The 15780-nt window shown below is 43.3% G+C and overlaps 1 protein-coding gene across 1 annotated transcript; it reads left to right on the top strand.

Annotated features, from left to right (window-relative positions):
* The first annotated feature begins 10368 nt into the window (after positions 1-10368).
* Positions 10369-14302, top strand: LOC103695647 (strigolactone esterase D14-like). The gene is made up of 2 exons (XM_008777021.3): positions 10369-10876; positions 13648-14302. The coding sequence occupies exons 1-2, from the start codon at positions 10515-10517 to the stop codon at positions 14141-14143; spliced, it is 858 nt and encodes a 285-aa protein (XP_008775243.2). The 5' UTR covers positions 10369-10514; the 3' UTR covers positions 14144-14302.
* Positions 14303-15780: the final 1478 nt, after the last annotated feature.

Here is a 15780-nt window from a genome sequence, read left to right as displayed (position 1 = left end):
CCGTTGTCGGATATAATGACTCGGAGAAGCCCAAACCGGCAGATAATCATCTTCCAGATGAAGTCATGTACTTTAGGTTCGGTGATTTGGGTGACAGGTTCCGCCTCGACCCACTTAGTGAAGTAGTCGATAGCGACAATGAGGAATTTTCATTATCCTATAGCCGGGGCGAAGGGTCTTAGGATGTCGATCTCTATTGGGCAAAAGGCCAAAGGGCGCTTATCGACGTTAATAGTGCCGAAGGTCTGCGTTGGATACTGGCGTAGCATTAGCATCGGTCAAACTTTCAGGCAAACTCTACCATGTCTTTCCGCATAGTGGGCCAGTAATATTCCTACCACAGAATTTTGTGTGATAAGGCTCGGCCGCCTTGGTGACTTCTGCAAATTTCCTCGTGTACCTCCCGCATCGCATAATTCGCCTCCAAAGATCGGAGACATCTGAGAAGTGGGGATATAAAAGATTGGCAGTACAGCTTGCCCTCGTACATGATATAATGAGCAGCCGAGCGCTCGAGTTGTTGAGCTGCAAGCTTATCCGCGGGGAAGGCTCCATCCCGTAGGAAGTTTATTAGGGGATCCATCCAGCTCAGCTCGATTTCTGCACACAGTACCAGGTCAGGGTCTTCCGTGCTTGGCGTCTTCAAGCACTCAAAGAGGTGCTTGCTGGGAGCTGGGCCAAGTTGGACGTCACTAGCTTTGACAGCAGATCGGCTCTTGCATTTTCTGACCTGAGAATATGCTGGATGTAGAAGTTGCTTAAGGTTGAAGTGATGCCCCGTACCTTTTGAAGGTATTTCATCATTGACGGCTTCCGAGCTTTGAAACTTTTTAAAACTTGGCTCACCACGAGCTGGGAGTCACTGAAGACCTTTAGGCTGGGGGCATTGAGCTCTTTAGCCAATTTGAGCCCAACAATCAGAGCTTCGTACTCTGCCTCATTATTGAAAGCGTAGAATTCGAAGTGCAGGGCTTGCTCTGCCACTACTCCTTCTAGGTTGGCGAGGATGAGGCCTGTGCCACTGCCCCTCGATGTCGAGGAACCGTCGACGTGTAGAATCCATGGGCGTTCGGGAGCGTCTTCTCCTATCTGGTTGAACTCGGCTGGGGAATTGTCTGGCAAGGTGGACTCCACTAAGAAGTCGGCGAGCACTTGGGCTTTGATCGCCATTTTGGGACGGTACTTAAGACCGAATTCTCCGAGCTCAACTACCCACTTTGCAATTCTTCTGGCACAATCAGACCGTTGCAAAATTTGCTTTATGGGTTAATTAGTTAGCATGGCTATGATGTGCGCCTGAAAGTATGGTCGAAGCCTGTGGGCTGAGGTGACGAGCGCGTGACAGTTTTCTCTAGCTTGGAATATCAGATCTCTGCATCTCGCTGAACCCGGCTAGTATAGAATATGGGCTTCTAGCTTTTATCTTCTTCTCAGACCAGCACCGAGCTTACTGCAGCTGGGGAGACCGCAAGATACAGAAAGAGAATCTCCCCACACTGGGGCTTTGTAAGCAAAGGGGGGGTGGCGAGGTAGCATTAGACTTCTTCAAAGACTTGCTGGCACTCCTCAGACCATACGAAGTCCTTGGGCTTCTTGAGAATTTTGAAGAAGGGGAGGCACTGCTCGGCTGATCGAGCGACGAATCTTCCAAGAGCTGTCACCCGAACAGCGAGCTACCGCACTTCGTGGACTGTCCTCGACGGTGTCATTTCTTGCAATGCCCGAATTTTCTCGGGGTTAGCTTCAATCCTCCGTTCCGTCACCACGAAGCCGAGAAATTTCTCTGAAAGCGCACTTCGCGGGGTTAAGTTTCATTTGGTATTTCCAGAGAGTGGAGAATGCTTCACCCAAGTCAGCTATATGGTGATTAGCCGCTTGGCTTTTCACTAGCATGTCGTCGACGTAGACCTCCATATTCTGCCTGATTTGGTCTTTAAAGATCTTGCTGACAAGCCGTTGATAAGTCGCACCGGCATTCTTCAGCCCAAAAGGCATAACCTTGTGACAATAGAGGCCATTGTCAGTAATGAAGGCAGTTTTCTCTTCATCTTCGGGTGCCATCCGGATCTGATTATATCCGAAAAAGGCATCCATGAAGGTTAAGAGCTGATATCCGAAGGTGGCGTCGATGAGTTGGTCGATCCTCGGGAGAGGAAAGCTGTCCTTCGGATAGGCTTTATTCAGGTCAGTGTAGTCTACGCACATGCGCTACTTCTCGTTAGCTTTCTTCACAAGGACAATATTGGCGAGCCAATCGGGATAGGTGACTTCTCTGATAAAGCCAGCTTTGAGGAGGTTGTCGACTTCTTCGGCTACCGCCTGTTGCTGGTCAGCTGCCAGGCTCCGGTCTGTTGTCTGACCGGCTTATGGGTCGGCTATACTTTGAGGTGGTGGACCATTATCTCGGAGTCTATTCCTGGCATGTCGGCAGACGACCAGGCGAACATGTCCGCATTAGCCTGGAGGAACTCGATCATATGAGCTTGAGTCTCTGGGCTCAAGCCAGACCCAATCTGCACAATTTGCTTGGGTCTGTCATCCATCAAAGGGACATGAAGGAGGGGCTCGCCTGGCTCGCTCCATTGCTACCTTGGTTCATCCTGCACTTCCAGCCCCTCAATGGGCAGTGCTTGAGGAGGGAGCTCGGCTGGCCGCTTGCCTTTGAACACAGTCATGTAACACTGCTTTGCAGCTGCCTGATCTCCTTGGACCTAGCCGACCACTCGACTCATGGGAAACCACATCAAGAGGTGGTAGGTTGACACCACCGCTCGGAAGACATTCAGCCTCAGTCGGCCAAGGATGGTGTTGTAGGCTGAAGTGACTCGGACCACAAGGAAGTTTAACTTCATAGTGCTTTCTCGGGGCGCACTTTCGGCCGTGACTGGTAAGCTGATAACCCCTTCGACAGTTACAAAGTCTCCTGTAAACCCAACCAGGGGAGTGCTCATTCTTTCAAGTTGCTCTCTGGCCATTCCCATCCTTTGAAAGGCATCATAAAATTAGACGTTCGTAGAGCTTCCATTATCCACCAAAACTCTTTTTACATTGTAGTTTGCAATGGTAAAGGAAATCACTACAGCATTGTCGTGGGGGATTTCAACACCCTTCAAGTCTTCGTCGGAGAGAGAGATAACCTCCACGGTGCACGGATGTTTTGAAAGGGTTCCTTCTCTTCGGCCCAGCGCCTTAGGCATTTTGGGTTGTCCTCCACCAATAGTGTGAATAACACCTGCAACAGGCCGGTATTATTTTGCTCCTCGGGCAGTCCGCGGTTCTGCTCCTCGGGCAGTCCGCTATTCTGCTCCTCGGGCCGGTAACAAATTGACTTAGCCGGCCATGGTGGATGAGCGTCTCAATTTCATCATGAAGCTGGTAACAGTTTTCCGTGTCATGGCCGTAGTCTTTGTGGAAGCGACAGTACTTGTCCGAGCGCTTCCGCGGTGCTGAGGATTGCATCTTTGGTGAGGGTCGGAGATAACCTCGACCCTCAATCTCCATGAGGATCTTAGCTCGGGTAGAAGTAAGGGGAGTGTACCTCTCAAACTTCAGAAGAGAAGCATACTTGTTGAAATTTTGGGCAGGAGACCTCGGGTTAACCGGGCTCCTAGGTCGGAGAGGATTCTTCTCATACTGAGGAGATCGGCTCCTTGGGCGGGAGCACTCCTCGAGGTGCTTCTTCTACATTCTGGCTGGTTGCTCGGCTGCCTCACGCCGAGAGGCTATAGCTTCTTCAGCCTTGGCATACTTCCAAGCTCGGGCCAACATTTCTGCAAAGTTGGCGGAAAAACTTTTCTCGATGGAGAAGAGAAATTTGTAGGACCGAACTTCAGTCTTTAACGCCGACATGGCGATAGACTGATCGAGATCGCGGACCTCCCATGTAGCTGATGTGAAGTGATCGATGTAATCTTTCAAAGGCTCCCCTTCCCTCTGCTTGATAGCGAAGAGAAAGTCTGAGGTCCGGTGCTGACACCGGCTGGCAGCAAAGTGGGTGGCAAGTTGCCTTCCCAACTGTTCAAAGGAGAGGATCGAGCTGGATTTCAGCCTGGAGAACCAGAGGCGAGCTGCTTTGCGGAGGGTTGCTGGAAAGGCCCTATAAAGTACAGCGCCTGTGGCTTCTTGGAGAGCCATGAGAGCGTTGTAGCTCTCCAGGTGGTCCAAAGAATCGGACGAGCCGTCATATGGCTCCATTTGTGGCATCTCGAATCTTTGGGGGATCGGCTCATCTGCAACCGACCGAGGGAATGGAGACTTGGTCGTGAAGTCGACATCCACGTCGGGCCTGGGAGCCTGGTCTCGGAGCGTTTGGATCTGTCGCTCTAGCTCCTCGACCTTTCTGTTGAGTCCTAGCAGGGATGTCGTCACTTGTGGTCGGCGGGGCCTCTCCGACTCTTGGTCAACACTGCAGGCGCCCCGACATAGGGCAGACCTTGCCTCAGATGGTTGCTCCTGCGATCAGGGCGTCAGACTTCGGCGCCGGATTTCAGGATGACCACGGCACAGTGAGCTCTTCCGACTTGGGGACCGAGCTCGATGGGGGCTTCGACGACGATAGGGCTCCCTTTCGCCCGTCGTACACTGCTTGGTAGGGGAATGACACCGCGGGTGGCATCCTGCGGACTCACACCCGCGAAGAGGGGGTGCGGATTGGACCCGACTTTATTGTAGACCCTGGACAGCTGCAGCCGGTGTTTGAACCTGCTGAAGAAGCAGGTCAAATCGCTCTGGCTGGACCTGTGGGACCTGGTCCACTAGTGCAGGTGCTGCAGGGAGTGGATTTTGACGAGAACGGTCGGGTAGCGATATCGTGCTGCTCGATGCATTCGGAGTTTCGTGACTCCTTAGCCTCATGATCACGACTCAAGCCCTTCCTCTAGCGCCAGAAATATTGTGGATCGAATCTGGCCCGAGGGTGACCACGCTAGAGGAGTCGAGGGAACTGCCAGTTGTTTGGAGGAAGAAGACGGGGCCACCTCTTGCGTGGCGGCAGTGGTGGACCTGCACAAAGCCTCACCGGTGTTTCCGGTGAGGGCCCTCCAATGATCAAGTTAGAGTGGGGTAAATTTGATCCAACCAAAAGTCAGAAGTTACCTGACTGGGCTATTTGTAGTCCCAGTGGAGAGGCCCAAGTGGTAGAGGCATTGTCCGCTCTCATCATGGGAGGAGGTGGCTCTGAGTCAAATGGCATGCAGCTAAGGCTGGCCGGTGGCGTGCGACGCTGTTCGTTCTCGAGAACGGTAAGGTGTTGACAGTCGTAGCAGGGTATGGCCGGAGTAGTCATGGTGCTGTCCTTTGACAGTCGAGGGCGAGCTATCAAAGCGTGGCGCGGTATGGTTGCAATGTACGGCCACGTAGGAGGGCGTGGGCACACACATGGGTACGACTGTTGGCGAGGCCGAACCCGTTAAGAAGTCGCATCATGTGTTTGGCGAGGTCGGCTAGACGGGTGCCAAGGATAGCTCAGCACTTCGGGTTCCAAGGTGTGCTCGGCGGAGCGCCCCGAGCTCGAGTGTCGAGGTGTACTACTGAAGCGGTCGGGGTGAGTCAGCGAATATTGGACGTCGTCCGAGGCCAGGATGATTCTGAGCCGGACCGAGAATTCAAACGGTCGGCGTTGGCGTTTATTGAGCCAAAATTTAGCGGCTTTTTTGTTGTAGGCTGGACGATCCATTTCGCCCCCCATCAGTTACTTTTTTATAAGAAACATTGGAAAGTTATTTTTTCCATTTTCCATCAGTTACTTTTTCATAAGAAACATTGGAAAGTTACTTTTCTACGAGAAATATAGGAAAGTTACTTTCCAATGAGCCGGAAATCACTTTATTTTTATTTTTTTTCAAAAACGACCCTTCAGTATTAAAGTAGCATTAAATATCTAATTTTTATGAAGGATATAATAGATATTACACATAACTTTTTTAGAAAAGTAGATGGTCAACCAAACATAAGTACTCTAAAAATCTGTCACTTTTCCATGGTTAACCAAACACGCCAAAAGTACTTTTTTAGGCCTTTTTTTTTTAGAAATCTGATTCTCAAGAATCATATTTATATAAGAAATAAATACTTTCCACGAACCAAATGAGCCCTTGGAGTTTAGACGTTTCTCCGCGTGAATCCATGGATGTTTGCTTTAAGAGCCATGCTTGTGGGTGGACAGAATATTTTGAGGTGCTTCGGGATTTGTGCATAGTGCAATTCAATGGTTGACGGGAAGATACAAACCCAACGCAGAAGGCACAAGCTTTATCAGGGTCAGAAAATGCCATCATGCGGCTCCGGAAGAGTTGGGATCATTTAATCCCAAAAGTTGGCGTACATCTATGGTGGGAGTTTGGCAAGCATTTACATCATAATGCTGCCATAGTTATGGTACGAGGAGTGTGCGGTGGATGGCACATTGTTTTTTTTTTTTTTTACAAAGCAAAAGGCATAGCATAACCAGGGAAAAAAAAACAGAGGAAAATAACATGGCGTCTGCCCATTAATGCTAAACCTGCCATCCAAATTTCTTATCCTGCAAATATGAGCAGGTCCTGAGAATAAAATAATTTACTTAATAGATGGCTGCAGCAGGGAAAAAAAACAGAGGAAAATAACATGGCGTCTGCCCATTAATGCTAAACCTGCCATCCAAATTTCTTATCCTGCAAATATGAGCAGGTCCTGAAAATAAAATAATTTACTTAATAGATGGCTGTAGCAGATATTTTTTTAATCTACAAATATTTTATTAAATTTTTTTATAAATATCCTACTAAAAATTTAAAATTATATACTTTCTTATAATTTATATTTATTTCTATATTTTTATAAAATACTATTTTTGCATAATGCTCCTATTACAACCGTTCTTCTAACACCGTCAATAAAAACCATATTTATTTTAATTAAAAATAAAATAAAAATTTTAAATTATTTTTTGTCCTCCATCACGGTCGTCTTGTAAATATTAAGAATAAACAAGTGCTTTATGAGCATATATATATATATATATATATATATATATATATATATATATTGAAAATATATTTATGTAAAATTTAATATTTATAAAAAAATTATATAAAAAAATTTATTTTATTTTTAAATTTTTATAGATGAATTTATTGGAGATTGGTTTAATAAATATGATTTAATGCCCGTGAGACTTTGGAAGCGTTGGGATCATTTAAAGCCAAAAGTTAGCGTACTTCTATGGCGTGCTTTCAATCACGGGAGTTGGCAAGCATTTAAATCATAAAGCTGCCTAATTTATGGCGTAAAAAGTATGTGCACGACATATTGAAGGAGCTAACTCCCCACCTCCAAAAGAGAGATCGGATGGGTGGGGTTAACCGTCGGTGTGCGTCATGTGGGTCGACGAGATAATAGACGTGTGATTTCAGTGTGCGTGAATACGGAGAACCTGACTGCTTTCAGGGCTCCCACCGGATGCTGGAGTGGGAGGGACCTTATCCGGCACTGGCCAGGCTGCTTCCAGCAGCGCCCGGAGGCGATCGTAGCCACCTACATTGCTCTTTAGATTTAGTTGACAGAAACGCTTCGGCTTTTGATGAGCATAGCATGTCTTCAAAGTTAGCGGTGGAGTGTGCTCGGATACACATAGCGGAGCTTGGTCATATACTCATGTTACCTCTATAGGTAGGCCTTTGACAGTTCGGGATATCTGAGCTTCCTCTTCTGCTCAAGTAGCACCATGTACGGTGTTCTTCATCTGGGAGCCCTTACTCCCAAGATTCTTTAAGGTCAATTTCGATGGGTCGGTACTGGATGGAGGAAGAAGAGGGGGCGCGGATTTTGTTATCAGGGACCCGAGTTAGAGGGTGGTGACGACAGATGACTGTCAGCTATCCGACACCTCAGTTTTCGGTGCTGAGTTGCGAGCTGCCTGCATAGATCTCCACTATGCACGGCATGTCCTGCAGGCTAGCTCGATCATACTAGAGGGTGACTCAGCCATAGTGATCGGCTGGATCCAGAATGGCCTGAGCGGCACGGGGGGACCACTCCTTAACTAAAGACATTTGGACGATGGGCAGTGATCGGGTGGCTTTTCAGGCCAAGCATGTTTTTAGGAAGGCCAATGGAGCTGCGGACTGGATGGCTGCTTATGTGGCCTGCCATTCTGGTGGCACCGTACGGACTCGAAAGGGAGAGCTGTTCAGGGCACTCTGTGATATTTTATTTGCTAATTTTATTGAGTGTATCTGTACCCGTGTAGTATGACTTGCCCGCAAAAAAATTCTCAACTTCCTCCTAAAAATAGTTACCATCAGCATCAACGATTTCAATTTAGTATTGGACGTGCGCGGGGGTCTAGAGGAAGTGTCTGCAAGGGAGAGGGAAGAAGAAAAGAAATGTATACCCAGAAATATAGATTTCATTTGATTCTTATAATTTGCTGAAGTATTATTTAGAGGGGTTTAGGCTTGATTCACATAAAAAGTTATTGAGGTACTATTTGTATGGATGATGCTGGATCAAAATTTCCCTATTCTATTTAAGTGTATCTATAGTTAAATGTATCCTTGTCTATGGTTATATATTGAAGGTGGACTCTTCTGTCAAGAGTTTAGTATAAAAATGAATGAAAACCTATGTTCGATGATAATGAACGTATGAAGATTTTATTTTAGTTCAACATTCCTCTAATTTTGTGTGCTCCAATCGCTCCACCTAAAGTTAACACCATTTAAATGGGTAATGATAGATTACGGTTAATAGTGAGCGACTAAATTAAAATTATGGGGAATCATCGCTTAGTTGGGCAAGTAGATGAGACTCAATTACCATTGGGTTAAGCTCTTGAAGGATGAAGTAGCATAGAATTGAAATGAAAATTAACCTACCTATCTTAATTTTTTTTAAAAAAAGAAAGAGAAAAATGTCATTGAACAATCTGTTTATGGTTATATATTGAAGGTTCACTCTCCTATCAAAAGATTAGTGTAAAAATGAACAAAAGCTTATGTTCTATGGCAATGATCCTACGTACAAAGATTTTATTTTCGTTTAAAATTCCTCAAATTTTGTGTGCTCCAATCGCTCCACCTAAAGTTTAACACCATTTAAATGGGTAATGAGAGATTAGAGTTAATAGCGAGCGACTAAATTAAAATTATGGGAAATCATCTCTAAGTTGGGCAAGGAGATGAGACTCGATTACCATTGGGCTAAGCTCTTGAAGGATGAAGTAGCATGGAATTGAAAATAAAAATTAACTTACCTATCCTAGTTAAAAAAAAAAAAACGGAAGAAAGGAAGAAGAGAAAAAGGTCATTGGTCGGTCTGTTTTGGCTCTTCCATGTTCACTATCACCGCACCCTGTGGTTGAGCAGCGCTTGAGTCTCTGTACACGTCTTATGGACAGTGAAGCCATCAGCCTTTATTGCTGCGAAAGGCTGGCTTTGGACGCATCTTAAAAAGATTAGACCTAGGCCACATGTCCACAAAGGCGTTTGAAAGTGATGACCATTATCTTCAACACAAAGCCCCATATCCTCAACAATGTCAGTGTCCCTAAATGTCCCCGTTCTACATCTAGTCCCATACAATGACACACTGCATCATCATCATCATCATCATCATCAAATAAGCAATTAAGACATCCATGTGTCAATCACCACAAAACCCAAATGGCTATGCAAATTCCAAGTATCCATAAAGTTTAGATACCAAATGGTGGCATATGTGCTGAGCTAAGTTCATGTTCGATATCTTCGGAATTAGAAATTTGACCTAAAACAGATCCATTTGCTCAGCGACGACCGGATCGGATGTCATGCTATCTTAGCATATCATTTAAGATCAACTAATCAGGCTTCTTCTGGTCACTGGAGCTTAATTTCTAAGATACTCAGCCTGCACTTGACCAAATTCATGAATATTTGAAATTTGGATATGACTCATGGTCCTGATACAGGAGACGGATTAATGGAACTAGTTAGTATGACTTCATCCCTTTGCAATTGCTAGGGATATGCATATCTGGACCTATAATAGCTTACACACGTCTGATGAAATTTAGAACAATAAAAAACAAGAACAATTAATTATCTGATTATAATTTCTAAAGAAACATGTGTTGGTTGCTAAAAAGTTCCTCACTTTTTGGTCGCATCTAAATCTCACCAAGTTTTATGTCTAGGTCTATCTGAAACACTTGCACCCTATCAAGTAGAACAAAATTTGCGTCCCTCACCATGAAGTAAGTATTAGTCCCTGTAAAACAAAGTTATAAGTGCTAGGATCAGTATCTCTTTTTAGGACGATTAATAATTCCACGACCCAACAGTCTCCAACTCTCATTATTATCACCACAACAACAGGGATAAATTCCTTTCGAGCTAATAAAATCTCCAATCCCCATATATAGTACTAGATATGCCCCGCCCCCCGCCATCACCTCCCCCATCCTCTCTCTCTCTCTCTCTCTCTCTCTCTCTCTCTGTGTGTGTGTGTGTGTGTGTGCGCGCGCGCGCGCGCGCTTGTGAGTGTGTCTGCTCGCCATGCACAGGAACGCAAGGATCGTAGGGAACGGAGAGCAAACTGTGGTGCTCTCCCATGGCTACGGTGGGAGCCAGTCGGTTTGGGACAACGTGGTGTCGCGCCTGACGCAAAGGTATCAAGTCCTGCTCTTCGACTGGAACTTTTCCGGTGCCACCGATGAGTACTCCGGCAAGCCCTTGGAGCTGTCCAAGTACTCCTCCTTCACTGCCTTCGCCGATGACCTCATCTCTCTCATCGACGAGACGAACCTCGACGGCGTCATCTTTATTGGCCACTCCATGTCCGGCATGATCGGTTGCATTGCTTCCGTTAAAAGGCCCGACCTCTTCAGCCACCTTGTGCTCATCGGAGCGTCACCCAGGTATTTCTTTTACTTATGCCGGTAAGCTTGCTTTCTTAATTAGAACTGCTCATAGTTTCTTCGGTAGGCAAGTTACTTTCCCTTGAACAATGCTTGCATGGTAGATTGGTTTGGTTTTCTTTCATTTCCGCACCCCGGTCCAGGTCACCCACCTCAAATTGGTTCGTAATTTAGGATTTGAACTTTGCATCTTTGATCCACAAAACTATGTGCTTAAATTAAATACATAAGCCTTCTTATGATGATGCTCGTAAGGTTAATAACCTTGCTTGGAAGGTTAAATTCATGAATAATTCAGCAACAGTACTTGGGGCTCATGACACATACAAGACCAATGTCTCATCATGCATGTGGAATTCATAGGATTCTTGGATTCATGTTCATGCACCATGTGGCGTGCCCGCATGAACCGCTCAAAAGAGATTTATCATTTGCAGGATCAAACATACGATATAAAGTGATATATACGTAATTTGAACAGTGATGTATGGAGAAATACAACAACTGATGTTTTCTTTTTTTTTCCATTAGACACTGCATAATATGAGCAGGGAGTTAGAAGAAAATAATATTTGCAACTTAAAAAGCTAAAAAAAAATTTATTATTGTTGGCCGCATTTCACATATAGGGTTACACACAATAAAATTTTTTTTGAACGAGTTAAAAATCAGCGATAATTGATCACTGCTCAGTTCACCAAGAGGAGATATGAAAGTGGGTGATTGGTTTAGTACAGGTGCAGCTCGACCAACACCACCCACCGATCCTACCACGTTTGGTATCAATTCCTAATTGCCATATCTCAGATAAATTGAGCAGTGATCGATAGCCAGTGATTGATAGCAATGCTTTTTTTTTCTCACAGAATGGCTTGTAGTCTCCACTTTAACACTAGCAGGGATTTCAATGTGGAGGGACCCTATATCTGAAATAACCCTTAACATCAGCTTATGCAAGAAGACCCTTCAGAGAAAACAATTTACGAAATGCATCTGCTTTTTTTTATTTTTTCCAGCAAGGATCTCTCTATTTAGTAAAGTAGGAACAGATACAACCCAACAAATGGCACCAGAAGGCCAGGGGACCTTGGCTATGAAACCAATGGACAACGGTAAAGGGAGAACCAAAAACGGAAGCAAACAACCAAAAGCATATGAGGCTTAAAAAAACAACAGCCGGACAATACCCATCCAACCTGAAACGGCAACCATTCGTACCAGGCGTGCAACGGAAGCAAAGAATGTGATCAAAAGAGGGGGTCAAAGAAGGGCCCCAAGAGCCTGGCCCACCCCAGGACACCAACGAGCGCCATGCGGCGTGCTCCAATTGCACGTACAACCATGATATCTGCGTATGTGGCCACAGAAGTACTATACGAGCTGGGGAGAGGCAGACACTCCATGATCTTTTATTTTTTGAGTTTATTAGATGTATTCGTACACATATTGTATAAAATACCTGCTTTAGCGTAAAAAAAAAAAAAAAAAAATAGCGACCCATGGGCCTGCTAGAAACTGGGTCTCTCCTACCTCCACTATTGGATCCATTAGAAACGTATGCTGATAGGTAGCCTTCCATGATATAAATGAGATCAATGAGACAGTTTTAGATCACCAGTGATCTTTATCTCAAGATAATCTGGTTCTTGATGATCTAAGATCACCGTGTTGGTTTGTAATATTTTAGTGATTAAAAATCTCCGAGTATCTATAAGTAATCTGTTTGGTATTAATTCTATAGAAATCTAAGATCACTGACTATATAGTACAAAAATTACCTCTAATATATTACATAAAATATATTTATTGATCATATAAAATATATTATAATAAATTATAATATAATTTAATAATATATTAGTTATTAATATTTTTTCATAGAAATATATTTATTAATCTTAAAATTATAAATTCTATAAATATATAGTTGTTATTATATATTATATTTTTTTTTAATACTAGATTATATTATTTTTAAATACTAATATTTATTTTGATTAAAAAATAAAGCAAATAGAAGTAATATATTAAATAATTTTATAATATAAATATAAATAACAATAATATATTTTATTATAGTTTAAAATCATAATTGAATAATAATACGATTGATATTATATTATAATATAATATATATCATACATATAAAATAAGTATATCAATACAATATAATATATATAACATTGATATAATATATTAGGTATATTGATTTACCATTTTTTTCAGCTGAACTGATGTATATTCTTTGTTTCCAAATTCAATCCACCATCACTGCTTTATGGTGATTTTGGATATCCGATCTCAAGGATGGATTTTTCATCATTGAGTTAGGCAGTGATTTGAGAAATAGGGATAAATTAGGACCTCCCGTAGTGAAGATGAACAGCCCGAGTGGGCTACATAGATATCGTCGGTGGTTATACACTGCTCTCTCTTATATGAGAAAAGCCAGCCCAATTCTATTTGATTTTCCTTACCTAAAGTGGTAAGTCTCTAACCAATTTCGTCTCCGCTTGTGCCAGTAAGTTCGTGAATGGATGTGGACTGGATACTTTAGAAATAAGTGACAGATATGATATTGTTCTTTTCCAGTCTTTCAGAGAGAAATTATGCTTGAATAGTTGAATGGAGTTCTATTCATCACCCCGAGCCTAAGGACATTTTTCTCTCTGTTCCGTGGAGTGAACATTAGTATTAAAACATTGTATGCTTATCCTCCTAAAATTTTGAAGGATCACTAAGTATTAATTCACCCAGCTTACTTTTTGTAGGTACTTAAATTCAGAAGGTTATGAAGGAGGATTTGAGAGAATGGAGGTGGAAAAGATGTTTGTTGCTATTGAGTCTAATTTCCAATCATGGGCTCAAAGCTTTGTGACGCTTGCTATTGGGGTAAATGATCCCATCTCCATTGAGACATTCAAGAGGAGCTTTCTGCAGATGAGGCCCGATATTGCACTATCTGTTGCAAAGATGATCTTCCTGAGTGATCTGAGGGATGTTTTGGGGAAGGTTGAGGTGCCTTGCACCATAATCCAAGGTACCAACGACATCGTCGTGCCGACCTCCGTCGCCCGTTATATTCAGCACAAGATGAAGGGTAAGGCAATGGTAGAGATTATAAGGTTCGATGGGCATTTTCCGCAGCTCACCGCCCATCAGATGCTTATGGAAGCTCTTGACAGGGTCTTAGCAGCAGTGGAAGTGCAGAAAGATGGCAAGGTTTCCAGTCAGGAATATGTTGTGAATTCTGGTGTCTTGGGATGATGATGTTGTGAACTCTAGGATAAATAGCCTCAAAAAAAACCATAGCTTTTGTCTTTGGAGGCTAAACTTTGTAAATCACATCCTTTTAATGACAGTACTTATCACTTACATATTGCATTAACAATTCCTCCTAATATATCTTTACATCATTTTCCCTCAGCTCTCTTCTGTAAGGTTTCTTATTCTGAAACAATGAACCCTGTAAATATTCATGCAAAACAGATCTGGGATGTTTGAGCAAACAATATCGGTGACCGTCACATGAAATGGTGCCTCTCGTGTTTAACTGGGACCGATGGTTTTTGCCTGTATGGTCTGCAAGTAATCAAAGATTTAAACTTATCACAAGCATAAGGAAAGAATTTTAATAAAAGGGAGGCGAAGAACAACGATGGTTGAGTTGAAAACAGAACCTCCTGAAGGTTCAGAATTTTGGCATTTTATAAACTGACAAATAAGCCTGCGAGCCAGCTGAAGAACCAAGAACAGGTCATGAAAAGCCAAATGAAGGAATACAAGCCAGCTATCTGGACCACTGATTCGAATATTTTAATCACCTACTATAATCTGGGTTATATGTCGAGCCCCAGAAAACTTGACTGGAATATGAGGCCAAGAATCAATCTAAAAATCTGAAACCCAGAAATAATCAGATTGTGTAATCACCACAACAAAAACCTAAAAACATAGGCAGTACCTTCTATTGAATTAAGGTTACTGTGTTGATTGCAGCTGAAGAACAGTTGCTGGAAACCAGGGACGGTAACCATCAGCTTCTCAACAACATCATCATTTAAGTGATCAAAAGTACAAATCGTAAGCATAACCAAGCTGCAGGTACTGGAGAAGAAACTGATTGGAGTCAGATCGATGATTACAATTAGTATACCGGACAAGCCCCTTATAACGACTAACATCTTAAAATGACAACCAGCCAAGAGCTCTGATCAAACAAAGAACAATGAGACGAGCAATCTTTTTCACCAAAAGGAAAGCAAAAGGAAAAAGAAAACCAGCACAAAAAAAGATGCAATTGGAAAGGACAGCAGTAAGCAAGTCCTATCAACAGCTAACCTCATGCTTCCTGGTGGTATAATTTATCACAGTACAGTATCACTGAAGGCATTTCCAGGAAAAGCTGTCTGCTGAGGAGCCTTTTAGATAAGATTTCTAAGTAGAACAAACACAAACTTGGCGTTCAAGAAATTTATGAAAATCAACATACCTGAGGTGACTCTTTGGCAACCATGACAAGAGGCAGGACAACCATCTTCCTCGACAATCTAGGACCCTGCAGCTGATTCCTTTGTCTCGTTTCAAGCATGAGCAAAATGGTCTCCCAACTTTCACTTCTGACTATAAAAACATCTGCATGTTAAGTTCTCGCAAATATAAATGAATTATCTGCAAAGCAGCCTAGGAGAGAAAAATGCTGTTGGCAAGATAATGATAAAAGTGAAAATCAGGATAACAGAAAAAGATTTTTTAGGCAAGAATGGATGAAACATCACAGATGGCCCTCAAATGTGCTATAGGAATGTCTCTGCTGCAACAGATTTCCCATCATAGCAATAGACAGGGTAAAAGGTATGATCAGGAAAGACATGCATCAGCACCAAACTATTGATAATGACAAC

The sequence above is a fragment of the Phoenix dactylifera genome, unplaced genomic scaffold (assembly GCF_009389715.1).
Source record: "Phoenix dactylifera cultivar Barhee BC4 unplaced genomic scaffold, palm_55x_up_171113_PBpolish2nd_filt_p 000781F, whole genome shotgun sequence".
Lineage (NCBI taxonomy): Eukaryota > Viridiplantae > Streptophyta > Magnoliopsida > Arecales > Arecaceae > Phoenix > Phoenix dactylifera.
Note: the sequence above shows the minus strand (reverse complement) of the source record. Positions and strands in the feature narration are given on the sequence as shown.